We start from the raw sequence: 27323 nt of genomic DNA on the forward strand, positions 1-27323 counted from the left end.
AAACTGGGCCCAAGTGTAACCGGTAGAAAAATCACATAGAAAAACAAAAGTTGATCTAAAAACCTTTGTTACAACTCTTGACCTAAATATTCAAGCCTAAAGTTCATTAGATGCTGAAGGAACCCATTAGTTGGAGCTGGGGAATATTTCCCAGCTAGAAGAATATGTGTTGGCCAGGAGGTCTCAGAAGCCTATGTGAGGCAGTTGAGTCTGAAACATATGAAACCCATCAGAAGGTAATAAATATTGCAACTCATTTGTCCATCCAAAGGAAGCCACAGCATCTGGTGTATTCAGAGAATGAAGAATGTTGTGTAAGTGAATTTTCCACATAAATTTTGAACACCAGGACTCTGAAAAAGTTTAAGCATATATATGAGAAATTTCCTGAAATGTTGTATGTATTGTCTTGTCTTCTTAAACAGAAGACACTGAACAGAATGGAATCTTTGGTTGATCTCTAAGGACCACCATTTTGAGGATCTCTTATAATGTATGATGACATTTTTCGGTTCCCACATTTTGCTTTTTCTGTTTTGCCCTTTGAAAGCAGGCCATCGTCATTTGGTCAGTTCCTCCTTTCTTACTGCGGCTGTGTCCATCTCTAAGGGGCCATTCTTCCACTCTACAGCTCAAAAAAGAAAATCCAGGAAACAGCTTCCCAGGCCTGTCTTCCTGGTCCCCCTCAGTTCCCAAAACACACAAATCAGGACAAAACACCACTTCAGTTTTCTGCATCTTATAGTCTTACAACCTCGAGTTTGGGAGGATCTTGACTCAAGAGTCAGATGGTGAAATATCTAGTACTTGATCCCCTTGTGTGATAATGTCAAGAGAACTAAGGTTTGGTCCCAGACCCAACAATAACTAGCAATAGGAATCTGGGTAGCATCTTTTAAATTCTTTAGTCTTCAGTCTTATCTGTAAAACATGGGGCTGGTCTAGATAATTTCTCCAACTCCAAAATTCAATCATGTTCTTAATATTAAAAATCCTCATGTCCATAGTTTTTTGTATTCTCTCCCTGGTAAATCCTGGTAATTTCACAGGGATGTTTGAAACTGAAAAATCCTGGGAAAAGTAGATTTTAGTCAAGTCCACTCCAATTTAAAACCATACTGAAATACCATTTTCACTCATAATTATAAATAAAAAAATGACACTATCGAGGGTTGATAAGATTATAGAGAGATGGCTATTTTCATGTTGCCAGTGAGAATATAAAATTCCCATTTGGGGAAAAAATTTATACTATCTATTCAAAAGTTATATGCACTTAATCTATGACCTGACAATTCCATTTCTCATGTTCATTTTGGAGGATTACTGACACATATCCTATGCAAGAATGTGATTGATAGCATTGTTTTCATTTGAGACCAGCCTGGGCAACATAGTGAGAACCTGTCTCTACAAAAAATTAAAAAAAAAATTATCCAGGTGTGGTGGTATAGGCCTGTAGTCCCAGCTACTCAGGAGGCTGAGATGGGAGGATTACTTGAGCCCTGGGAGGCTGAGGCTGCAGTAAGCCCTAATTGCGCCACTGCACTCCAACCTAGCCGACAGAACAAAACCCTGTCTCCAAAAAAAAAAAAAAAAAGAGAATTGACAATTGACAATCAATTGATGATGTATATATATTCATGCAGCAGTTGGTTAGAATGACAAAGATCTAAATCCACTCCAAGAACAGGATTCTTAGGTGCAAGCCTGGGGTTGATGACCAGAATGAACTTTTTGTTTTGCAGTACTTTGTCTTCGACTTCATTGGGCCCCAAGTGCATCTTTTTGACAAGATCATCAAAATCTCCGTAAGTATAGCATTGGTGGTAATAGTTGTGGAGAGGTGGGAGACATTTTGGGCATTGGGGACTCTCTGGGACAACTCAGCATACTTAGCAGGGAATAGATTCAGGAAGGGAAGTGTCAGTTGGTGAGTCTAATCAACAGGCAGAACTTGAAATAACCAGTATGGAGGTGTCTGGGAAGAAAAACCACCTCAAGAAGATCTATGCTTCTTGGAAGCAAGTGGTAAGCTATGGTAAAGCTATTACTGACTGAATCATGTAGCTTACTAGTGTGGGAATGTGAGACACGTGCTTCAAGTGACATCTTAATGCATTGTCAGTTTTAGTTTTTTTTTTTTTAAATCAGGCAAATGTAGGTGTTTCTTTCTTGGGCTGGTATCTACACTAATGATCATTAATCACATCTCCTCCTCCTCCTAGTTGGGTAATGAATAAAGAAATAGGAACAAGTACCAGGAAAAAAGTATCAGTCTCATCAATGGTAATGCTGGATCAGAGGATGTGATTTGCAGTAAGTGGTGGCCATTGGGATTTTCAAAAGTTGCCTCTGAGTGTAGACCTCAGGACCTGCCCTTGGGAAATTGAGTCTGCTGCGTAGACTCTTCCTCAGCCCTGCCAGGGGAAGTGCAGATACAGAGCTTCCTGCTCTAAGGGCCCAATCCAAATTTGCCCACTACATGGAGGACAGGAATGGGAAGGGGAAGTGCCCATGTTGAAGCCAGACTGATCCAAATGAGAGAGAAGTCAGGCCAAATGGGATTGTTACAAACTTTGCACCATTCAGCAAAGGGAAAGAGACCAATGGATGACATACTGCATCTACCTTACCAGCGTGACAGATCACCACGGCTTCTCCCAAGGTGGTGAAGGATGGCTGGAGAGTAAGTTTCTCTCTTCCAAACAGTTCTAAGAGGATACAGTTCCTACTTCATGTGTCAGTGTAGGAAGTCTGGAGAATAAGGGAATGATTTCTTCAACAGTCAGCTCTAATCAGAATTGTGAGGATGACAAAACTTGTTTTGAAGATTTTCTTCCCTGTCTTTATCACTGACTCAATATAATATCTAAACAGATATATAAAATATGTTCCCTTTAACCACAGCTGACTGTCAGCAAAGTCCTGCATTATGGCCTAGGTAAATAGTGGAATTATGACATTACCCTTCCCAGGAGACTTGAAGAATGTGACTCTTGAAGAATGAGAAGTCACCCAGAGCCAAACAATCTTAAGGTTTGAATTTCAGGCATGATGACAAGTGGTGCAGGTGATATTTCAGGACCTGGGACAATGCCCAGGACTTTGTTCCATTGCTCAGGCAACCATCTGTTTATGGAATCAGCTCCATAGGAGGCTTCTAAGGACTGTCTGATGAACAGTTAATCACTAGATTTTTATATTGTGCCATAGACCAGGGTCAGGACTGTTTGTGGGACATGTGGACTTCTAGATAGAGGATCAAAGCTACCATTGCCTATCTCTGTTTCTCTAACTTTGAAGAAGAGAAGACTTTAGTGTCCCTAAAAGACTCTTAGAGACAAAAGATTTTAAAATAAAATCTTCCCTTGAGAGGGGAATGTTTAACACAACTTTTCTGTTAGTCCATGAACTGAAAGTCAGTATGCCCAGAATATATACGACATGGGATAAGAAGTGGGGGAGTGCTGTAAGCAGATGCTATTGGGACAGCCAGCCTGTAACACACCCTGGTGGTGCCAAAGACAGTCTTCCCTTCTCAGTGGCCAAGGCATGCAGGGCTCCCAGTACTCTGTGTGTGAGACATCCCCAGAGTCCTGGTGATTTAACACTTGACCACACCAGGATTGCCTGGTACTCAACCACTGGATGGATGACTTTAAGAGGCATCCTGTGTTATTTAAAGATTTGTTTGGGGCTCTTGCATTTCATCTTGCCCACAGGGACTCTCAACCTGAGAAGAGAACTTGAAACTGGCTTGTGTTCTTTCTCAGGCCTTTGGAAAAACACATGAGCAACTGCAAGCATGTTGGGTTTTGGAGTGAACATTATGTGAGCATCCTTCTGTAGCTCCTCTACTTGAGCCAGGCTTCCTGTACTTCACCTTGGTTCTCTGACACCCACGGAAAGTTTAGGTTAGGGAGAGAGAGTGGAAAGAGAAATGAGGAGGGCTGTCATTTCTTGAGGTCAACTGAATTTCTTTTGCTTCGCAAAAAGGAGCTGTTTAGAAGCTGCAAAAGCCTTCTGTTCATCTGTCATTCAATTAGTCATTCATTAATTCACTGAATGTTTATTGAATATCTATTGTGAACAAGGCCATGTGATGGGTGGATGACAGGAGGAAACTGTCCTTGACTTGAGGAACTTACAGGATTTTATAGTTAGAAGGAAGCTCAGAGGACATCTTGTATAACTTCCAACTGGTGCCAGAATCCTTCTCCTCTTCCTTTACTACATGGAGTTCTTGGGGGCATAACTTGATTATTTGCAGTGATAGGGAGGTCGCTACCTCTAGGAAAGCTCATTCCATTGCTGGGAAGTTCTGACAGTTATAAACATTGTTCTTACATTGAGTGGAAATCTCTAATCCTGTTATTTGGGAACCATAGAGGGGGACTTCTGCATGACAGCATTTACATGATTTAAAGACACTTCAGTTGCCATTGCCCTTTCTCCACACCTGCCAGTTTTCTCTTTTATGGGTGAAAGATTGAACTTTTCTCCTGGTTCTTCAGCAGTTTCTCATACGTTGTGGCTTTTCAACCTGGCACCAGCTCTGCACCTTCCTTTAGAAATTCCTCATCTTGAGAGCATTAGCATGAAAATGGGCTGCTGTAACCAGGCCAGGCCCTCTGCTGGCCCTGATCAGATGGAATATTGAGGGTGATTACCTCCTTTGTTCTCACCGTTGTACATGCCTAAAATGATTCAAGGCAATATGTGATGAGTTCTCTGAGAAAGTTGTGAGCAAAGTTGCAGGAGTTTAGGGGAGAAAAGGAACACTTCCAGTTTGGGGGTACTGAATGGCAGAGGTGACATATGTTCTAGGTATTGAAAGATAGGGAAAGTTTCAGCAGGAAGAGATGAGTGTTGAAGGGTGAGCTGTACTCAGGTTTATTTTGGTTAAAGGAAGCTTGCAGGCACTGAGAGTTGATAGGCATCCTTCTATGGAAGATTAGCTAAAATCCTGCTAAGAGCAAGAGGTGAAGGTGAGGGGCTTCTGGAGGTCCTTTACAGCCTTGTGGTTTGATGGCCAAACTCCACTGTGCTCCAGACAGGGTCAAAGCTAGACAAGGGTCAAGGCCTCTTATCCTCAAGGTAAATCTGCCATACTCCCTGTTCTATCTCTCCTCAGGTCTTTCACCACAAGCTGATAGGAAGTATACTGATTGGCTCTTTCAAAGTAGACCTGAGGACCGTGTACAACCAACCTGGTAAGAAAACATCACCTCCCCATCTGTCTCTCACTTGTCTTTGGTTTATAACACCTGGAGTCATCCCATTCATTCACTTACCTGTGTGACCATTCATTCAATAACACTGAGCACCAGTTATACAAAGTTGAATGAGACATAACTCTTGCCCTCAAATGTTTTACAGTCTAATGATAAAATTATTTTATATGTCTACTTCTGGGGAGTTTTTTTTCTCACACAAATTCTGTCCAGTCGAGATATGGACAGGAGAGGCAATGGAATATACGAACTAAGAATACAGACTCTGGAGTCAGATTGCCTGGGTTCGAATCCCACTCTATGTCCTAGCTGTGCAACCTTGGGCAAATGACTTACCTTCTCTGGGCCTCAGTTTCCTCATCTGTAGAAATGAAGATAACTTACTACTTCCTTCATAGGTTTGTTGGAGGATTGAGTAAGCTAATATACACAAAATGCTTAGTAAAGAGTCTCACTCATAAAAATGACTACAGCATTTTGTATCCTTATACAAAGGATTTGCTGTACTTATTATTACCCGTGATTTGTAGGAAAGAGAAACTCAGAAAAGCAACGTAATTTGTTCAAGGTCAAGAGCAAGTAAGTAAAAGAGCCAGCACAGATCTTTTTATGAAAGGCCCCCTATCTTCAACAGGGATTCCATCTCCTGTGACTGTGGGGGCCAGACAGGGAGCATAGCTGCGTGCAGCAGCCTGAGTGTGAGGCATAAAGGAACAGTGGAGTCTGGGAAAGGAGACCGGAAGGCTTGTGCTCCATATACAAGGGCAGTGGCTATTCAGCGCCTTTGGTATTTACTGCCATGTAGAAATGTGAAGCCTGTGGCCAGGTGCAGTGGCTCACACCTGTAATCCTGGCACTTTGAGAGGTCGAGGTGGGTGGATCACTTGAGGTCAGGAGTTCAAGACCAGCCTGGCCAATATGGTGAAACCCCATCTCTACTAAAAATACAAAAATTAGCTGGGCGTGATGGTGCACACCTGTAGTCCCAGCTACTTGGAAGGCTGAGGCAGGAGAATGGCTTGAACAAGGGAGGCAGAGGTTGCAGTGAGCTAAGATCATGCCATTGCTCTCCAGCCTGGGCATTACCATTGCTCTCCAGCCTGGGCATCGCAGCGAGACTCTGTCTCAAAAAAAAAAAAAAAAAAAAAAAGAAATGTGAAGCCAGTATTGCCAGAACTTACCATTTTTAAAGAAAAGCCGGAAGTCTAGATTATGTAAGCCATCTTGGAAGTTTTGACTCACAGTGAGGCCAAACGAAAAGACCAAGGAGCCACGTTTACGTCCTGTGGGTAAATAATACGTATGTGACTTCTACACTTCATTAATGTCCCCCTATTCCATCAAAGATGGAACCTTGTCTTAGTGATTTCTACTAGGTCAATGGCTTCCCAAGAATCTATGGTAAATTGGGGGAAAAGATGGAGAACTGGTAGGAAGCAAAGGGAGAGGAGGGAAAGGAAGAGGGAAGCAGCATGAGGTTTGGAAAAAACTGAGATGATTTACCACCTAGAGCAACAGAGGGAGGAGAGCCTGGGAGGCCTTGGCGTGTAGGAGAGAAAGGGGTGGGGCTGCTGGGCCCATCTGTGAAGGATGTGAGCTGTCAGGGTGCTTTCACAGGTCATCAGTTCTGCGACAAGTGGGCCCTGCTCACAGACCCTGGTGACATCAGGACTGGCACCAAGGGGTACCTGAAATGTGACATCAGCGTCATGGGAAAAGGTGATGTCTTGAAGACCAGCCCTAAAACTTCTGACACCGAGGAGCCAATAGAAAAGTAAGACAGGTCCATCCTGGGCTGTGCATAGAAATGATATGTCCAATTTTAATCTCTTTCCCCTCCCTCACCACTTCTCTTATGGGTACATGAAAACCGTGCTTCTTCTCAGCTTGGCCACCTGGCATTCTGCTCTATCAGACACCAAGATGTGTCCTATTAAGGTATGACTCTCCTTCAGGAGGTCAGGTTCTAGGACAAGAACTGTCTGTCTTCCTATAATAACCCATAATAGATAAGCTATTCCTAAGCTTATCCAATTTTTCTGAATGTAGCTGAGTTTTCTTTGAAGGAATTATAATTTCAATCACTGGTTTGTGATGTGGGAAGACTTAAATGCACCTGTTTTAAGGTTCAGAGTGGGAGACAGTATTTATCCTATCCTAGGACCTGAACAAGCTTGCATTCACTCTATTCATACCATTCTCTGTCATTTACACTACAAAGAATACTCATTTCAGCAATGAATCTTACTCTTTTCAGATTTGTCTTATATTGGGATCTTTCTTTCTGCCTCCAAATTGCTCCTGTCTTTTCTCTCTGTTTCTTCAATTGAGAGAGCTTTTTCATTTGTTTTTGTCTCCCTCTAAGGAACCTTTTGATCCCCAATGGGTTTCCATCAGAGAGACCCTGGGCCAGATTCTATGTGAGACTCTACAAAGCAGAAGGGTTGCCCAAAATGAATTCAAGCATCATGGCGAATGTCACCAAGGCATTTGTGGGTGACAGTAAGGACCTGGTGGATCCCTTTGTGGAGGTCTCCTTTGCTGGGCAGATGGTGAGGAACCATTGTCACTAACACTGCCTGCTAGGCCAGGGCCCTGCTCTCTATCCAAGATATGTTTAATCAAATCAAATTAATAAAAATTAGGAAGTGCCTTGAAAGCAAAAGCTTGTTACAAAAAGGCAATGGGGCCAGGCGAGGTGGCTCACACCTGTAATCCCAGCACTTTGGCAGGCTGAGGCGGTGAATCACTTGAGGCCAGGAGCTCAAGACCAGCCTGTCCAACATGGTGAAACCCTGTCTCAACTAAAAACACAAAAAAAATTAGCTGGGCGTGGTGGCACACCCCTGTAATCCCAGCTACTGGGTGGCTAAGGCATAAGAATTGCTTGAACTTGAGAGGCGGAGGTTGCAGTGAGCAGAGATTGTACCACTGTGCTCCAGCCTGGGTGACAGAGCAAGACTCTGTCTTTAAAAAAAAAAAAAAAAGGCAACGGGATGTGGCGGGGAAATAGGGGAGGGTTACCCACTCACTCTTCATTGGAGAAAATGGAAAGGAGCTATGGGTGGATTGTGGTGTAGGATACAGGCAGACAGGCATCCTTCCTCACCCCTGGCTACTTCTCTGGGCTGTTTATTCAGTCCCCACGTCCGGTAGAATTTCCACCCACCTCCTGACCTGTTCCACAATCTCCCCAGGTAGTCCTTGTCTTATGTAAGCCTGGACATCGCTTTTCCCTGCTCAGGAGCCACTGGAGGTGTCAGGGCCTGTGTACGTGGTCAGAGATTAACCCTGGTTGGCTGGATTTTGAAGCTTCAACTCACACACGTTATCTCTGCCATTAAAATACAGAACTACCCTGATTGTGTCCCCTTGGCAGGGGTGAATACTGAAATATTTTTGACTTGGGCTGAACTTGGAGATCATATAAGACATCACCTCCATTTTATGACAAGGAAATTGAGGTCCAGACTGGAAGAGTGATTCACACAAGGTCATACTTCTACAAAATATGAGCTCATAGTCTAACTACATCCACTGTATTTCTGGAGATGCACAGAATTCCCATTCCACAATATGCTGATCAGAACTTCCCGAGGGCGGGGCTGTGATGTGACTTTGTCTCAGACACCTGGCACAGTGTCCAGCATAGAGCAGGTCATCAGTCACATTCGCTGAGTGTAACTGATTTTCGCAGGTGTCAGAAGCAGGTTCATTATCTTTGAAAACTCGCTTTATACTTCCAGCTGGCTTGAAGAGTTTTCTGTAGTCAGTCAGTCCCTTCCATGACTCATGTCCTCCTGGCTGTGTTTTTAGGGGCGAACCACAGTGCAGAAGAACTGTGCTGATCCTGTGTGGCATGAACAGGTGATCTTCAAGGAAATGTTCCCTCCCTTGTGTCGGAGGGTGAAAATCCAGGTGTGGGATGAAGGCAGTATGAATGACGTAGCACTGGCAACCCATTTCATTGATCTGAAGAAAATCTCCAACGAACAGGATGGAGACAAAGGTAAAGTCCCATCCATCTGACTTGAAAAATGTCTCAAAATGCTTGCTTTAGGGCCCTCATCTTTAAAAGGGGTGGGCTAGAACAGCAGTCCCCAGCCTTTCTGGCACCAGATACCAGTTTTATGGAAGACTATTTTTCCATGAATGGGTAGGGGGATGGTTTTGGGATGAAACTGTTCCACTTCAGGTCATCGGGCATTAGCCTCCTCATAAGGAGCACGCAACCTAGGTCCTTCATATGTGCAGTTCATAGTATGGTTTGTACTCCTATGAGAATCTATTGCCACCGCTAATCTGACAGACGGAGCTAGGTGGTAATACTCACTTGCCTGCTGCTCATCTCTTGCGGCCCAGTTCCTAACAGGATGGGTACTGGTCCATGGCTCTGGGCGGTCAGGGGACCCTGGGTTAGAGCACCTTCCAGGTATTAGGCACTTTCCATGCTACTGTAGGGTCTGTGGTTTGAGTTGGTTCAGGGCAATGGATGAAGCCAGGCTCTGGGAGCCAGGAGGTTTGCTCCTGGTCCCAGGTCTTCCACAAACACTGCTATGTGTCCTTGAGGAAGTCAGTCTTCCCATAATTGAAAAATGAGACATTTAGAGTAAATCAGAGATTGGTAAACTAAGGTCTATGGGCCAAATATGGCCTACTACATATTTTAGTATGGCCCATAAAATAAATGGTACCAACAAAAATTGTGTCTTCAACCCATTGATGGGAGCCTGAGAGCGCAGGAATAGCAGTGAGGTGCACTGACTGTGCACACTGTGAGCCAGGGTGGGAGCTGAGAGCTGGTGGATTAGCTCAGCTAATCCACTGAGCCAGCCAGGCAGAGGTCAGGTAAAAGAATTTCCACTCAGTTATATGGCTCTTTATTTGCAAAACCCAAATTAGTAGATAATTCTTTGAAAAGCCCAACAAACCTTCCCTTCTTTAAATTCCCAGGCAATCTTTCTCTGTGCTACAAATTTATACTAATTGACATATTTTTTGCATACATACATGCACATGCATGTGTATCTACATATAATCACACATACATATACATATATGTACAAATATATACATTAATAGATATATCACATATCATCTGTATATGGTTAATGTAATTATTTTAATTTTTTACTTGATTAGACTAAAGGCATGTCAAGAGCAGTAAACAAGATTTACACATTTTTATGTCCCTAACAGATACCATAGAGAGGCCTCAGTAAATAAATACCTTTGTCTAAATCTTTACATTATGGAAGTGTTTGCCACAAGATTGCTGTATACAGAAAGCACCCTTGGCCCATCTATACAATATCTCAGCTAGATGTAAACATGTTTTATTTACAACCTTTTAGGAACATCTTGATGGCATTCAGGAAGACATACATCAGTGATTTAAAATATAGACATCAGGACCATAAAATCTTTCTATCCTTTTCAATACAATATTCTTATATTTAAGTCTACTCAAGGAAGGGCTAGAATCCAGTCTATGGGAGTAGGGGATAGGAAATGTGTAGGCATAAAACTATTGATAATAGTTTCCATACATGGAAACATCTAATTGTCAACACTGGGGGATTGTTAAGCAAATTATGATATATTTGCTTTTTCGTAATAATAGCCTATATTCTTAGCACTTCCTAAGGGCCTGCGTGAAGCACTCAATTGATAGTTTCTTTTAATTTTGAGAAATAAAATGCCATCTACTGAGCGGAAATTCTTTTACCTGACCTCTGCCTGGCTGGCTCAGTGGGTTAGCTGGGGCTCAGAATTAAAGATAAGGCAGGTACTATTAACATCTCCCTTTTAGAGGTGATGAAACTGAAACACGGGGAAGTTTAAAAACTGCCCAAGGTCATACAGCTTGAACATGACAGAGCTGAGATTTGAACTCAGGCCTCAGAGCCACCAGGCTGTACTGCCTGTCATCGAGCTGTTGCCATAGCGATGTTCCCATAGACACTGCATTTTCTCAGACACTATGTATTAAGAAGTGAAAATACTTACATCAGCAGTAAGTTCAAATCATCAGGTCTTTTAAATTCTATGTTCGGAACGTATCTTGAAACATTTACCTATGTCAGTCTCCACTACCTTCACCCTAGTTCAAGACGCTGGTCTTCAGTTTTGATGATGAAGTGGTCCTTGAACCAGTTAGCCTTCTAACCCTTCGTGTAACAGCCATAGTGATCTTAAGACATATGATTATGTCACATCTTTGCTTAAATTCCTTTAAAACATTTCCGTAGTTTTTAGGATAAAGGCCAAAATTTTTATCAAGGCCCCAAGACCCACCTACCTCTTCAAACTCTCCCACAGAGTTCATCTCTAGCTCCAAGCTGCTTTCTAACTGGCACATGCTCCTCCCTCTAGCCAGAACACACACTCTCTCTCTTCTCTGCCTGCCTAACTCCCCTCTGTGTTACATCAGCCTGTTACTTTTTCTTGCGACACAAAGTGTATTTCCTCCATAGAGTTTGCACTGTAAATATTTATTTGTTTAATGTTTACACCTGCTTTGTTCTCCAGCAGGCTCTGTTTAGTATCTAGCATGGTACCTGGCACTAAACATAGAGCCTACTGGAGAACATGGGGGAATCAATAAACATTCGATGAATAAGTGAACAGAACAGAATGCAGATTGGCATTTATGGTATTAGTACAACTGTGAACAAGTGTAAACATGAATGCAAAAAAGACTAGAAGGAAATATGGCAAGATGGCAATCGTTGTCTTTTGGTCATGGGATATCCTGTCAATATTTTCTTTCGTCTTTCTTGGATATTCTACATTTTGAAATGAATGTGTGCAAATTTTATAAAGCAAAAACATAATGAGATAACTAAAACCTGGGGTCTCTCTAGGCTTTCTGCCCACCTTTGGGCCTGCCTGGATTAACCTGTATGGCTCGCCCAGGAACCACAGTCTGATGGATGACTACCAGGAAATGAACGAAGGCTTTGGGGAAGGTGTGTCATTCAGGGGCAGAATCTTGGTAGAAATTGCTGTGGAAATCCTCTCAGGAGGGGCACAGGAATCTAAATTTTCCAAGGCCCTGAAGGAGCTCAAGTTGCCTTCCAAGGACAAAGACTCCAAATCTTCCAAAGGTAAAGACAAGGCTGACAAAACTGAAGATGGAAAATCCCAACAGGCTTCAAACAAAACTAACTCAACCGAGGTGGAGGTGGAATCGTTCGATGTCCCCCCGGAGGTAGGTCTGGGCACTGCTTTATGGTACTTTACCTATGAGGTGAACCAGAGCAGTGACTGCCCCTGCCACAGGTTCCTGAAGGTGTTGTCAGAATATGTCTTATTCCCTCTGAAAAATTTGTGTTGGCCCAGCCCTGTGTTCTCAGGCTGATCATCTGCCCCCTCTTGCACACTTCACAGCCATCTGCCTATGATAAATTCCTTTGAATCCCCCACTCCCCCAAATACAATTCCCATGGAAACCCAAGTAAAGAGAAATAAAAGTGCTCCGGAGGAGTTGGTGGGAGTGGGTGGTACGGGATTGATTAAACTCTATCTGTGGCCTAATTTTATTTAGTTGTGTTAGCTTAGAGTAAGCTCCGGATGGGAGATAATTTTGGATGAGGAATGAAGAGGAGGAAGAGTAGGTGACAAGCTGGGATATAAGAAATTGAGAAACCTACTCCCCTACCCCAAACCTGTGCGGGAAATCACAACTTTAGGGAATGCTTATTACTCACCATGAAGCATGTTAGTTAGTACTTTCCCAGCCCGGTTCTGTCTTATGGGAAAGAGATCTGAGACTCTAAGAGGAATACAAATGGTGAATATTCTCTCTACTGTTTAGTTTATCAATGGTAACATGCAGTTAAGCAAATGAAAGAGCTTCATGTTTTGTCAGTAGCGGAGGTAGGTAGATTCCAGCTCCTAGCTTGACTAATTCTGCCTCTGGAAGTGTGCTCGGTCAACTAGGCAATAATTTCGGGTAGGGAAGGGAGATGATGCTCAAAATCCCAGAGCTGTTCATTTCTAGGAGAGACTGGAGAGTCCAAAGGGGTATAGCAGCAGGTCACCTTAGCCTTGGAAGAGGCATTTGTTTTGATTGCTGGGATCTAATAAATCTTAAGAAACCGTGTAGGGGAGCGGTTGGAGCATAGGGCTGGAAATCTTGGGGTGGGTTGTAGTTATGGCTCCGATACTAACACCTCTCTGTGTTTTAGTTTACCCATCAACAAAATGAAATAGTTGATAGTTACCCTGCCATAGGCATATTTGGGGGTTAAATGAGGAAATGCATGTGAAATGGTTAGCAGAGTTCTTAGCACATACATAGGAAGTAGGCAATGCATTTGTTGTTGTTGTTGTCGTCAGTGTCGCTATGGTTTTCTCCCACCACCAGGAAGCAGCTATTCAGAGCTTTCCAATCTGTTTGTGACTTTGGAAATTTAGTGGACCTCCCCAGTTCTCTCCTCTGAGCTCACATACTGTATTGGGAAATATTATCTGAAAACGTGTGTGCCGGTTTCTTGTGGTTAGCACTTATTATCTATATGGGATTGTGTTTAGGGGTGTTTCTTGAGAATACATGCCAACTTTGGAGACTTAACTTTGAATTTCACCAGAAGTTGTGGGTGGCTTAGTAGCTACCTAAGCTGATATCTCCATCTATCCCTGTAGTCGTTTTTCCTGCTGTGGGTTGAAGCTGTCTATTCTTTTCTAAACAAGGATTGCCAAGTAGAAAGAGGCTAGAAAAATATTTTCTTCATCCAAGTCGAAATATCTTTAAGATATTTTGATGAAGACACTTGAAGTAGATTCTATCAGAAAGCAAGGGAAGTTGGGAACTTATGTGGGGTAGAAAGTACATTTGTCTACAGGCTGTGGGGGGTGTATCTTGGCTATTGTGTAGTAGGTAATAGGTAAAATTCAGACACTATTTAAACCCTTATTTCCCCTCCCTCCTCTCTTCATCTTGGCTTCTTGTTGGTGGCCAGTATCTTGCTGGATTTATTAGTTATCTATGGCTGCATGATAACATATCTCAAAACTTGGCAGCTTAAAACAACAAACACTTATTTTCTCTGTAGATGAGGAATTTGGGAATAGCATGGCTCAGTGGTTCTGCCTCAGGATCTCATGAAGTTTCCATCAAGGCGAGGGCAGAGGCTGTCATGATCTGAAGGTTTGACTGTGGCTGGAGAACCCACTTTGAAGATGGCTCCTCACATGGCAGGAGACTGTGATTCTTTGTTGGCTCTTGGCAGGAGGCCTCATCCTCATTCTGTGGATCCTCCTACAGACTGCTTGAGGATCCTGTGACATGGCAGCTGGCCTTCTCCAGATCCAAGAGGGAACAAGGCTGAAACTGTCTTTCATGACCTGGCCACAGAAGTCACACAATGACATATCTGCTGTGTTTTGTTTGTTAGAAATGAATCATTTAGTCCAGCCTGTCCTCAAAGGGAGGAGAATTAGGTTTCATTTTTTGAGGGGAAGATTAGCAAATAATTTGTGGATATATTTTAAAGCCACCACAGTGGGCTTCAACCTTCCTCACACCTGAACAGTTCATGGCTCACCCTCATCAACATGATGATGCCCTTTCTTTCAGCATCTTCTTTTTCAACTGGTTCTCAAGCTCCAATCTCCCCTCTCCCCAGCTGCAGCCGTACCTTCACTGCCCATCTGGACAGTTGAGAGGTCCCATGATGCTGGCTTTGTCAACTCACCCCCATTACCCCTCAAAGCTTATCTCCCCTGTGCCAGATTTTCACAGATCATAGCCAATCTAAAAATGGGTTCATTTTTAAAATTCTGTGAACACACTGACTAGCTTCTTATTTAAATGTCATCCTCGATATTGGTAAGAATAAAAATAGAGCCTAACTCCATGGAGTTTATGATATAGAAGGAGAGGTATGAAACATAAATGTAACAGGAAGTAGAAAGTGGTAAGTGCTTTAAGGAGGTACAGATAAAGCGCTGTTATTTCCTGGAGTGAGTGAAGTATAATTATTAAAATGTTAAGCCCCCAAGTAAGAGAGCTGGATGTAAATTGTGGCAGTATGGTGCAGTGGTTACTGCTTGGCCTCTGGAGAAACATTGCCTGCATTTGAACCTGAGTAAGTGACTTAACATTCCTATGCTTATTTCCAAGAATAACCTCTTGCTTCTCAACCTCTTATTAAGGATTTGATAAATGAATATATGCAAATATGCTCAGAACAGAGCCTCATACATAGTGCTCAATAAATATTAGTTATGCTTAATAATTTTGGGCAGAGATTTAATCTCACTGGACTGCAGTGTCATTGTCTGTGAGTGAGTAAAGTAGAAATGCCTCTTTCCTGCTGTAGTTGTGAGAATTACAGGATATAGTGTGGGCAAAATTCTTAATACCATATCTGACACATAGTAAGAGGTCAGTAAACATTACCTATCATCATTTTAGCAGCTTGAGAAGCCAAGATGTGCTTCCAGAATGGAAAGACATTTGAGTTAAACCTTGTAGGATGGGTGGAATTAAGACACCAATTCTCCCCTGCTGAAATAATTATTTTGACTGCCATTTATGGTGATATGTATAGGCTTTTTACCAGGTGCTCGACATGAATGATATCATTTCTGCCCCTTCTCCTCCCTGAAAGCCCAATGATGGTGGTTATTTCACAGGTGAGGAACGTGACACTCAGAGAATAGACATGATTTGCTTAAAGTCAATCAGCCTCGGAATGGAAGGGTTGAGATTTGAGGAAGGGTTTGTTTGTCTGGCTCTGGATCCTGAAATTCTTCTCTGGGCTACATGGCCTACATTCCCTCCAGGTCTCTTAGTAATTCCTTGTTTTGTGGTTTTTATTTTTAGCGACAGAGTCTTGCTATGTTACCCAGGCTGGTCTCAAACTCATGGGCTCAAACGATCTTCCCACCACAGCCTTCCGAGTAGCTGACACTACAGGCCACCACACCCAGCTTCTCTCTGTGGTTTTTAACCTCCTCCTAGAGAGTAAACTCAGCCTCAGGAAGGTGAGATAGGAGGCTAGTTAATAGTCAGTGGATAGAGTGGTAGGAGGAGGGTATGCTCAGTGACTAAGATCCAGCACTGAGCCTCACCCTGTTCGACATTTTCTGGTCACTAGGAACATTTCCTAGGAAGACTGGCACCACAGCAGCTTCTGTATGAAAGAAGGGAGTATCCTTCACCTAATGATGTGGAAACCCTTTGGTTCTCTGAGGCAGCTGTCTAGGACTCTCAACTCAATGGAGCTCTTGATCCCCGGGGCCACAATTGCTTTATTTCCTTAGATTGTCCTTATGGCTGTTTCTGCAGAGTTCAATCAATCCAATTGCAAAACCAGGAAGTGCAGAATGTATGGGTCCAGTTGACTCAGCCTCTTAGCTCAGAAATGTAATGCTGTGTCAGTGGGTCCAGCAACATCTGTTCCCTGAAGCATCAGCCTTTTCCTTGTCAATAAGAGTCATTTGCAAATAATTGTGTATTCCCTTGTGATGACTCCTGTCTTATGACTTGTTATAGTCTAGTCTTCCAGACTGTGGAGTCCTTGAGAAGGCAGCCTTGTTGGAAACCAGGCCTTGAGTCTTGGCTGACTTTAATTTGCTGTGTTTGACCTTGGGAAGCTGCTTAGTATCTCTGAGCATTAGTTTATTCAGGTAAAATGTGGAGGTTGGAGTAGATGAACTCGAAGGTCCTTTTTAATATGAAGGCACCCGTGATTCTGGGACCTGTGTACCCTTCACAGCAGCAACCACAGTGCATGTAGCCCACCCTGGATACATATGATTGCCCAATGCTTGTACATGTAACTAATCTGCTATTTGTTTTTATCTGAGATTGCTTATTTGGGGAAGTAAAGTTTGATTCTGGTCAGTGTTAATGCATTGGGTGAATACATGTTCAAGTTCAAAGAGCACTGGGTCTGTGGTGAGTATACTTGGGGAAGTTACTTGACAACCTCAAGCTTTAGTTCCCTCAGTTTCCTTATCTATTAAATGGGAATGATCCAAATTTTGACCTCTTAAGGTTGCAAGGAGGAACAAATAACGTATCTGACTACCCTGTGTAAGCCATAAAGTTGTGCTCAAATCTAAGGATTTTATACTGTAATTCTGTTTCTTGTCTTTGATTTTCTGTTTTCTGAAACCCCAATCTCCAGAAGGTAATTCCAAACCCGTGTTTCACCAGCAGCATCCTAGAAAGATACGCACACCAAGTTTATTTGTTAAAATAAAAGGAGTTTTGTTTTAAGGTAGAAGCTCAGAAGGTTGAGACTGCATCATTCTAGATGAATGACTAAATTTGGATCTGCAGTTTGCAGATCCTGATTCATACATGTCTTATTTGGGGGGAAACGCTGTGCCATTTCAGGCTGAAACAGAGACCCAAATGTTTATAAATTATGCTGGATGAGGCCAGCATCACAAAGTCAGCTTCCTGATGAGAGAAAAAGCCAGTTCTGCCTAATAATTTTGTTTTCTTTCTGTAGATTGTACCAGAAAAAAATGAGGAATTTTTACTCTTTGGAGCATTTTTTGAAGCTACCATGATTGACCGGAAGATTGGAGATAAACCCATCAGCTTTGAAGTTTCTATTGGTAAGTACAGATAAGCACAGTGCCAGGCACATAGCATGGATTTAGTATCTATTTCTTGAATAAATGAGTTAGTGCCTTACATGAAGATAATAGCACTCTGGTGGAGGTTTGCATCTCAGAATGAGATGAACAATTCCTTGTCTACTCTATTGTCAATATATAAGGGATAGATTTATTTTCTTTTAAATTTAAATTTGAAGTTTTGTGGGTACACAGTAGGTGTATATATTTATGGGGTACATGAGATTTTGATATAGGTATACAACATGTAAAAATACCACTAGGGTATATAGGGGATCTATCACCTCAATCATTAATCCATTCTTTGGTTACCAACAATCCATATTACACAGTTTTAGTTACTTAAAAACGTACAATAAGTTGTTGTTGACTGTACTCACCCTGTTGTGCTATCAAATACTAGATCTTATTCTATTGAACTCTATTTTTGTACCCATTAACCATCTGCACTTCTCCCCTGCCTTCCACTACCCTTCCCAGCCTTTGGTAACCATCATTTCACTCTCTATCTCAATGAGTTTAATTGTTTTAATTTTTAGCTTCTCCACCAGATAAGTGAGAACATGTGAAGTTTGTCTTTCTGTGCCTGGCTCGTTTCACTTAACATGATAACCTCCAGTTCCATCCATGTTGCTGCAAATGACAGGTTCTCATTCTTTTTCATGGATGAATAGTACTCCATTGTGTATCTGTATCACATTTTCTTTATCTATTCATCTGTTGATGGACATTTAGGTTGCTTCCAAATCTTAGCTATTGTAAATAGTGCTGTAACAGACATAGGAGTGCAGACATCTCTTCGATATACTGACTTCCTTTCTTTTGGATATACACCCAACAGTGGGATTGCTGGCTCATATGGTAGTTCTATTTTTAGTTTTCTGAGGAACTGTCAAACTGTTCTCCATAGTGGTTGTACTAATTTGCATTCACATCAACAGTGTATGAGGGTTCGCTTTTCTCCACATCCTCACCAGCATTTGTTATTAGCCTGTTATTTGGAGACAAGCCATTTTAACTGGGGTGAAATGATATATCATTGAAGTTTGATTTATGTTTCTCTGATGGTTAATGATGCTAAGCGCCTTTTCATATACTTGTTTGCCATTTGTATGTCTTTTTTTGAGAAATGGCTATTCAGATCTTTCACCTATTTTAAAATCAGATTATTGGATTTTTTTTCCTGTACAGTTGTTAGAGCTCCTTATAGCTTCTGGTTATTAATCCCTTGTCAGATAGATAGGATGCAGATATTTTCTCCTGTTGTGTGGATTGTCTCCTCACTTTATGAATTGTTTCCTTTTATGTACATCAGGTTTTTAACTCGATGTGATCCCATTTGTCCATTTTTGTTTTGGTTGCGTATGCTTGTGGTGTATTACTCAAGAAATCTTTGCCCAGATCAATGCCCTGGAGAGTTTTCCCAATGTTTTCTTGTAGTAGCTTATAGTTTGAGGACTTAGATTTAAGTCTTTCATCCATTTTGATTTGATTTTTGTATATGGTGGGACATAAGGGTCTAGTTTCATCTTTATATGGCTATCCAGTTTTCCCAGCACCATTTATTGAAGAGACTATCCTTTTCCCAACACATGTTCTCGATACTTTTGTAAAAAATGAGTCACTGGCTGGGTGCGGTGGCTCACACCTGTAATCCCAGCACTTTGGGAGGCCGAGGCAGGCGGATCACGAGGTCAGGAGTTTGAGACCATGGTGAAATCCCATCTCTAGTAAAAATACAAAAATTAGCCGGGCGTGGTGATGTGTGCCTGTAATCCCAGCTACTTGGGAGGCTGAGGCAGGAGAATCACTTGAACCTGGGAGGCGGAGGTTGCAGTGAGCTGAGATTGCGCCACTGCACTCCAGCCTGGGCGACAGAGCACAACTCAAAAAAACCAGACAGCATGTCTCAAAAAAAAAAAAAAAAAGAGTTCAGTATAGATGAATAGATTTATTTCTGGGTTCTCTATTCTGTTCCATTGTCCATGTGTCTGTTGTTATGCCAGTACCACACTGTTGTGGTTACTATAGCTCTGTAGCATAATTTGAAATCAGGTAATATGATTCCTCCAGTTTTGTTCTTTTTGCTTAGAATAGCTTTGGCTATTCTGCGTCTCTTGTGGTTCCATGTAAACTTTGGAATTTTTTTCTATTTCTATGAAGAATGTCATTGGTATTTTGATAGAGATTGCATTGAATCTGTAGATTGCTTTGGGTAGTGTGGATGTTTTAACAATACTGATTCTTCCAATCCATGAACATGGAATATGTCTCTATTTTTTTGTGTCCTCTTCAATTTCTTTCACCAGTGTTTTATAGTTTTCGTTGTGGAGATCTTTCACTTCTTTGATTAAGTTTATTCCTAGGTATTTTATTTTATTTGTGGCTATTGTAAATGGGATTACTTTCTTGATTTCCTTTTCACATTGTTCACTGTTGGCATATAGAAATGCTACTAATTTTTAAATGTTGATTTTGCATCCTGCAACTTTACTGAATTTGTTTATCAGTTCTAACAGGTTTTTGGTGGAATATTTAGGTTTTTCCAAATATAAGATCATATCATCTGCAAACAAGGATTATTTGACTACTTCATTTCCTATTTGGATGCCCTTTGTTTCTTTCTCTTGTCTGATTTCTGTCTCTAGGACTCCCAGTATTATGTTCAGTAATAGGGATGAAAGTGGGCATCTTTTGCTTCTTCCAGATCTTAAAGGAAAGGCTTTCAGTTTTTTTTCCATCTGGTGTGAAACTAGCTGTGGGTCTGTCATATATCGCTTTTATTGTATTGAGGTATGTTCCTTCTGTACTTAGTGTTTTGAGAGTTTTTAAATCATGAACGGATGTTAAATTTTATCAAATGCTTTTTCAACATAAATTGGAATGATCATATGGTTTTTGTCCATTCTGTTGACGTGATGTATCATATTGATTTGCGTACATTGAACTATCTTTGCATCCTTGGTACAAATCCCACTTGGTCATGATGAATGATATTTTTAATGTGTTGTTGAATTTGGTTTGCTAGTATTTTGTTGAGGATTTTTGCATCAGTGTTGATCAGGGATATTGGCCTGTAATTTTCTTTTTTGTGTCTTTGTATGGTTTTGGTTTCAGGGTAATACTGGCCTTGTAGAATGAGTTTGGAAGTATTCCCTCCTCTTCCATTTTTTTGTATTGGAATTCTTTTTAAAAAATATTTTTAAAATATCAGTAGCTTTTGTAATACAAATAGTTTTCGGTAACGTGGATGAATTGCATTCATCCTTGGTGAAGTCCATGATGAAGTCAAGGATTTTACTGCACCTGTCACCCAAGCAGTGTACATTGTACCCAGTATATAGTTTTTTATCCTTTGTCCTCTCATACCTCTTCCTTCTGAGTCTCCAAAGTCCATTATACCACTCTGTCTGACTTTTCATACCCATAGCTTAGCTCCTGCTTATAAGTGAGAACATATGGTATTTGGTTTTCCATTCCTGAGTTACTTCACTTAGAATAATGACCTCCAGCTCCATCCAAGTTTGCTGCAAAAGACATTATTTTATTCTTTTTTATGGCTAAGTAGTATTCCATGGTGTGTATATACCACATTTTCTTTATCTATTCATTAGTCAATGGGCATTAAGGTTAGTTCCATATCTTTGCAATTGTGAATTGTGCTGCAACAAACATAAACATGCAGGAGTCTTTATGATATAGTGACCTTTTTTCCTTTGGGTAGATAACCAGTAGTAGGATTGCTGGATTGAATGGTAGATCTACTTTTAGTTCTTTAAGAAATCACTGGCTGGGCGGGGTGGCTCATGCCTGTAATCCCAGCACTTTGTGAGGCCGAGGTGGGCGGATCACGAGGTCAGGAGATCGAGATAATCCTGGCTAACATGGTGAAACCCTGTCTGTACTAAAAATACAAAAAGTTAGCTGGGTGTGGTGGTGGGTGACTGTAGTCCCAGCTATTCGGGAGGCTGAGGCAGGAGAATGGTGTGAACTCAGGAAGCGGATCTTGCAGTGAGCCGAGATAGCGCCACTGCACTCCAGCCTGGGTGGCAGAGGACACTCTGCCTCAAAAAAACAAAATAAAATAAAAAGAAATCATCATATGGTTTTCCATAGATATTGTACTGATTTACATTCCCACCAGCAGTCTGTAAGCATTCCCTTTTCACCACATTCACGCCAACATCTATTGTTTTTTGACTTTTTAATAATGGCCCTTCTGGCTGGGGTAGGATGGTATCTCACTGTGGTTTTAATTTGCATTTCCCTAATCATTAGTGATGTTGAGCGTTTTTTTCATATGTTTATTGGCCATTTGTATTATCTTCTTTTGAGAAATGTCTATTTATGTCATTTGCCAACTTTTTGATGAGATTTGTTTTCTTGCTGATTTGTTTGAGTTCCTGGTATTCTGGATATTAGTCCTTTGTTGGATGCATAGTTTGCAAAGGTTTTCTCCCATTCTATGGGTTGTCTGTTTACTCTGATTATTTCTTTTGCTGTGTGGAAGCTTTTTAGTTTAATTAGGTTCCACTTATTTATGTTTGCTTTTGTTGTGTTTGCCTTTGGGGTCTTAGTTATAAATTCTTTTCTTAGGACTGTGTCCTGAATAGATTGTTCTATGTTTTCTTCTAGGAATTTTGTGGTTTCTGATCTTAGATTTAAGTCCTTGATCCATCTTGAGTTGATTTTTGTATACGATACAGATCCAGTTTTATTCTTCTACGTGTGGCTATCCAGTTTTCCTAGCACCATTTATTAAATAGGGTGTTCTTTCTCCAAATTATGTTTTGTATGCTTTGTCAAAATTCAGTTGGTTGTAAGTATTGGCTTTATTTCTGGGTTCTCCGTTCTGTTCTATTGGTCTATGTATCTGCTTTTATACCAATACCATGCTGTTTTAGTAACTATATCCTTGCAGTATAACTTGAAGTCAGGTAATGTGATGCTTCCAGATTTGTTCTTTTTGCTTAGGATTGCTTTGGCTATTTGTGCTCTTTTTTGGTTTTATATGAATTTTAGGATTGTTTCTAATTCTGTGAAAAATGATGTTGGTATTTTGATAGGAACTGCATTGAATTTGTAGATTGCTTTGAGAAGTATGGTCATTTTCACAACACTGATTTTTCTAATCCATGAGCATGAGATGTGTTTCCATTTGTGTCATCTATGATTTCTTTCAGCAGTGTTTTGTAGTTCTCCTTGCAGAGATATTTCACCTCCTTGGTTAAGCATATTCCTAGTTTTTTTTTTTTCTTTTTTGCAGCTATTGTAAAAGGGATTGAGTTCTTGATTTGATTCTCAACTTGGAAGTTGTTGGTATATAGCAGTGCTACTGATGTGTGTACATTGATTTGTAACCTGAGATTTTGATGAATTTGTTTATCAAGTCGAGGAGTCTTTAGGGTTTTCTAGGTATATCATCATATCATTAGCAAACTGCAATAGTTTGACTTCTTCTTTTCCAATTTGAATGTCCTTTATTTCTTTCTCTTGCCTGATTGCTCTGGTTAGGACTTCCAGTATTAAGTTGCATAGAAGTGGTGAAAGTGGGCTTCCTTATCTTGTTCCAGTTCTTAGGGAAAATGCTTTCAACTTTTCGCCATTCAATATAATATTGGCTGAGGGTTTTTCATATAGGGCTTTTATTATTTTGAGATATATCCCTTCCATGCCTACTTTTTTGAGGGGTTTTTTAAATCATAAAATGATGCTGTATTTTATTGAATGCTTTTGCTGCATCTTTTGAGATGATCACATGGTTTTTAATTCTGTTTGTTTGATGTATCACTTATATTGACTTTCATACGTTAAACCATCCCTGCATCCCTGGAATGTAATGCACTTGATCACAGTGTATTTTCTTTTTGATGTGCTGTTGGATTTGGTTTGCTAGTATTTTGTTGAAGATTTTTGCATCTGTGTTTATCAGGGATATTGGTCTGTAGTTTTCTCTTTTTGTTATGTCCTTTCCTGGTTTTGGAATCAGGGTGATATTGGCTTCATAGAATGAGTTAGAAATAATTCCCTCTTTCTCAATCTTTTGGAATAGTTTCAGTAGAATTGGTACTAACTCTTTTATGAATGTCTGGTAGAATTCAGCTGTGAATCCATCTGGCCCTAGGATTTTTTTGTTGTTGGCAATTTTTTTTACATTGCTGACTCAATCTCACTGCTTGTTATTGGTCTCTTCAGAGTTTCTATTTCTTCCTTTCTTAATCTAGGAATGTTGTATATTTCCAGGAATTTATCCATTTCCTCTAGATTTTTCTAGTTTGTGTACATAGAAGTGTTCATAGTAGTCTTGAATGATCTTTTGTATTTCTGTTGTATCAGTGGTAATGTCTCCATTTTAATTTCTAATTGAGATTATTTGCATCTTTCATCTTCTTCTTTTCTTGGTTTATATAGATAATGGTCTATTGATTTTGCTTATCTTTTTAAAGAACCAATTTTTTGTTTCATTGATCTTGTATATTTTTGGTTTCAATTTCATTTAGTTTTGCTTTGATCTTTGTTATTTCTTTTCTTCTGCTAACTCTTTGAGTTTTGTTTTTTTCCTATTTTTCTAGTTCCTTGAGGTGCGACATTGGGTTGTCAATTTGTGATCTATCAGACTTTTTGATGTAGGCATTTAGTGCTTCCTCTTAGCACTGCTTCTGCTGTATCTGAGAAGTTTTGATAAGTTGTGTCACTATTATCATTTATTTCAAAGAATTTTTAAATTTCCATCTTGATTTCATTGTTAAACCAAAAATCATTCAGGAGCAGACTAATTTCCATGTATTTTTAGTTTTGAGGATTCCTTTTGGAATTGATATCTAGTTTTATTCTGTGGTCTGAGAAGATACTTGATATGATTTCAATTTTTAAAAAGTTTGAGATTTGTTTTGTGTCCTATCATATTGTCTGTCTTGGAGAATGTTCCCTGTGCTGATAAGAAGAATGTATATCCAAGACCAAATGTTTATTTGATGAGCACCAGGGCTGCATGACTGTTTTGGGGTAGAGTTACAGACTTTCCTGCTGAGCCCAGCACTGCAGCTGTGCCTCTGTTAAAAGAAACTTCCCACCAGCAGAAAGTTCTGGGACTCAAGGCCTGCTATGTGGATTTTTTTGTCCCACAGGGTGCTCCCTTAATATGATGCACTGCCCCTTTCCCTCAGAGTAGGAGTCCCTGAGAGCCAAACTACTGTGAATGTTGCTGTTTTTCTGGGTCTAGCCACCCAGAGGGGCTGCCACAATCCAGGCTTGTTTGTGAAAATGCCTACAAATGATCCAGTGATGTGGTCTATCCTCAAGTCTCCCAGCAGTGGCTACCAGTACCAGTTCTAATGAGGGTGGTCAGGGGAGTGATGTAGACTCTGTGAGATTCTCTGATTATAAATAGCCTTAGTGTGTTGGCTTTCTCAAATGCCGGTTGTAGTAGTAATGAGCTGATCATGTAGGCAGACTTAGGACCTCCTGTTTATCCAGGGTGCTCAGCAATGCTGTTAGTTAAGGCCATGCACAAGTTTTCTCCTTCCTGGATGCTGTTATTCTACCTGAAGGTGCTGTCACAGACTGTGTCGGTTGGCCTCCAGCCAGGAGGTGGTGCTTGCGAAAAGGTATCAGCTGCAGTGGTGGTGGTGGGATTTGTGCTTGCCTTATGCTGACCAGAGGAGGTACTCGGGCGTCTCAGGCAATGAGTGGAACCACAGAGGTTTTGTCCTTTGTGTTACGTTACCAGTGTGCGTGGAGGCTCAAAGACAGGTGGGGTCTGGGTCTGGGTCTGTCAAGTCCACGCTCTGGCTCTTCACATGCAGGGCAAGCAGCAGCTCCAATGGGGAGTTAGGGAAACAGTTCTCTGACCACTGGGGCAATGTTTCAAGAAAGAGCACAGCTGCCTTTTCTGTACGGAAGAGTCCAGAGAAGGAGTGGGGGGTAGCATGCAGCAGTAAGCCCCACCCAGCTCCCACACATTGGCGAGACAGATCTTTCACCCACGGTATTGCACCAGCAGCAGCTAGCTAGCTAAGTTCCAGTCAGTCTCCGCTCAGAACTTACAACTGCCCCAGGTCATAAGCCTTCCCTGGTGGAGACAGCAACTGCAGCTTGCAGGCCACACACCTCCCAGTTCACCCACAAAACCCAGGCTCCCAGCTCTAGCACTTGTGGCTGCAACATGTTTCCCACTTGTCCCCCAGTTCTGGCCAAGGGAGTTTTTCCCCACTTGAGATTATTTTGTACCTCTCAGTTGGGGGCTTCTGTAAACCTGCAACCATCACCTGAGTTAGCTGGCAGGCTTCTACAAGGTCTCCTGTGAGGTAGGATCAGGAATGGCTTCCCTCCATCTGTACTGGAGATTGGGAATGTATGCATAACTTGTGGCTGCTTCTACTTTTATGTTTCTCTTTGCTCCCTAAATAAGTTAGCACTTGTTAGGGTTAAGGTCTTCCTCCATGGCCTGGATTGTGAGATTCTCTGGTGGGAGTGTATATCCCAGAGGCAATTTATCTCCTTCTCACAGTCTGGGGACTTAAAATATCCTGCCTGGCTCACAGTTTAGGCTGCAGCCCACTGCTTCTTTCAGAGGGTCTGTAGTTTCTTTCAGAAAGTTTTCCAGTTCCTGCATTGTTTCTTGAAAAAAAGCTCACAGCATGAATCTCTACACACTATTTTGTCTTTCCAAGTGGGAGAGTCATGGTAACCATGCCTTCAGTCCGCCATCTTGAAAAAACTTGTGTTTTTCTTTAAATGTTTGGTGAATTTCAGCACTGAAGCCATGGGGTCCTGGACTTTTCTTTGTGAGGAGACTTTTTATTATGATTTTGATCACATTACTTATTACTGGCCAGTTCAGGTTTTGCATTTCTTTATGATTCAATCTTGGTAGGTTGTTTATGTCTAAGAATTTATCCATTTCTTCTAGGTTTTCCAATGTATTGGCACATAGTTGTTCATAGCAGTCTCTAATGATCCTTTGAATTTTTGCAGTATGTGTTGTAATGTCTCCTTTTTATCTCTGATTTTATTTATTTCGGTCTTCTCTTTTTTTTTAGTCTGGCTACAGGATTGTCAATTTTGTCTTTTCAAAAAACCAATTTTTCATTTTGTTGATCTTTTGTATTGTTTTTATGTTGTTGTTTAGATTTCATTTAGTTCTGTTCTGCTCTGTATTTCTTTCCTTATACTAATATTGAGTTTGTTTGCTCTTGCTTTTTCAACTCTTTAAGATGCATCGTTAGGTTGTTTATCTGATGTTTTTCTAGTTTTCTGATGTAGGTGCTTATTGCTATAAACATTCCTCTTAGTACTGCTTTTGCTGTATCTTATGGGTTTTGGTATGTTGTGTTTCCATTATTTGTTTCAAGAAATTTTTAAATTTCCTTCTTAATTTCTTTATTGACCCACTGGCATTCAGGAATATATTGTTTATATGTGCTCATATAATTTCCAAAATTTCTCACATTATTGATTTCTAGTCTTATTCCATTGTAATCA

General features: G+C 41.0%; 1 protein-coding gene across 3 annotated transcripts in view; it reads left to right on the plus strand.

Moving 5' to 3' along the window:
• FER1L6 (fer-1 like family member 6) overlaps positions 1 to 27323 on the plus strand; it is a 272635-nt gene that overhangs the window by 120362 nt on the left and 124950 nt on the right. For all 3 annotated transcript variants that reach the window (XM_031013870.3, XM_063709464.1, XM_063709465.1), the window contains exons 6-12: positions 1749 to 1811; positions 5138 to 5216; positions 6855 to 7011; positions 7603 to 7789; positions 9054 to 9246; positions 12104 to 12450; positions 17711 to 17819. In XM_031013870.3, coding sequence (XP_030869730.3) covers positions 1749 to 1811; positions 5138 to 5216; positions 6855 to 7011; positions 7603 to 7789; positions 9054 to 9246; positions 12104 to 12450; positions 17711 to 17819 — 1135 coding nt within the window. The remainder of the gene's footprint in view (positions 1 to 1748; positions 1812 to 5137; positions 5217 to 6854; positions 7012 to 7602; positions 7790 to 9053; positions 9247 to 12103; positions 12451 to 17710; positions 17820 to 27323) is intronic.

This window comes from Gorilla gorilla, chromosome 7, assembly GCF_029281585.2.
Source record: "Gorilla gorilla gorilla isolate KB3781 chromosome 7, NHGRI_mGorGor1-v2.1_pri, whole genome shotgun sequence".
Taxonomy (NCBI): Eukaryota; Metazoa; Chordata; class Mammalia; order Primates; family Hominidae; genus Gorilla; species Gorilla gorilla.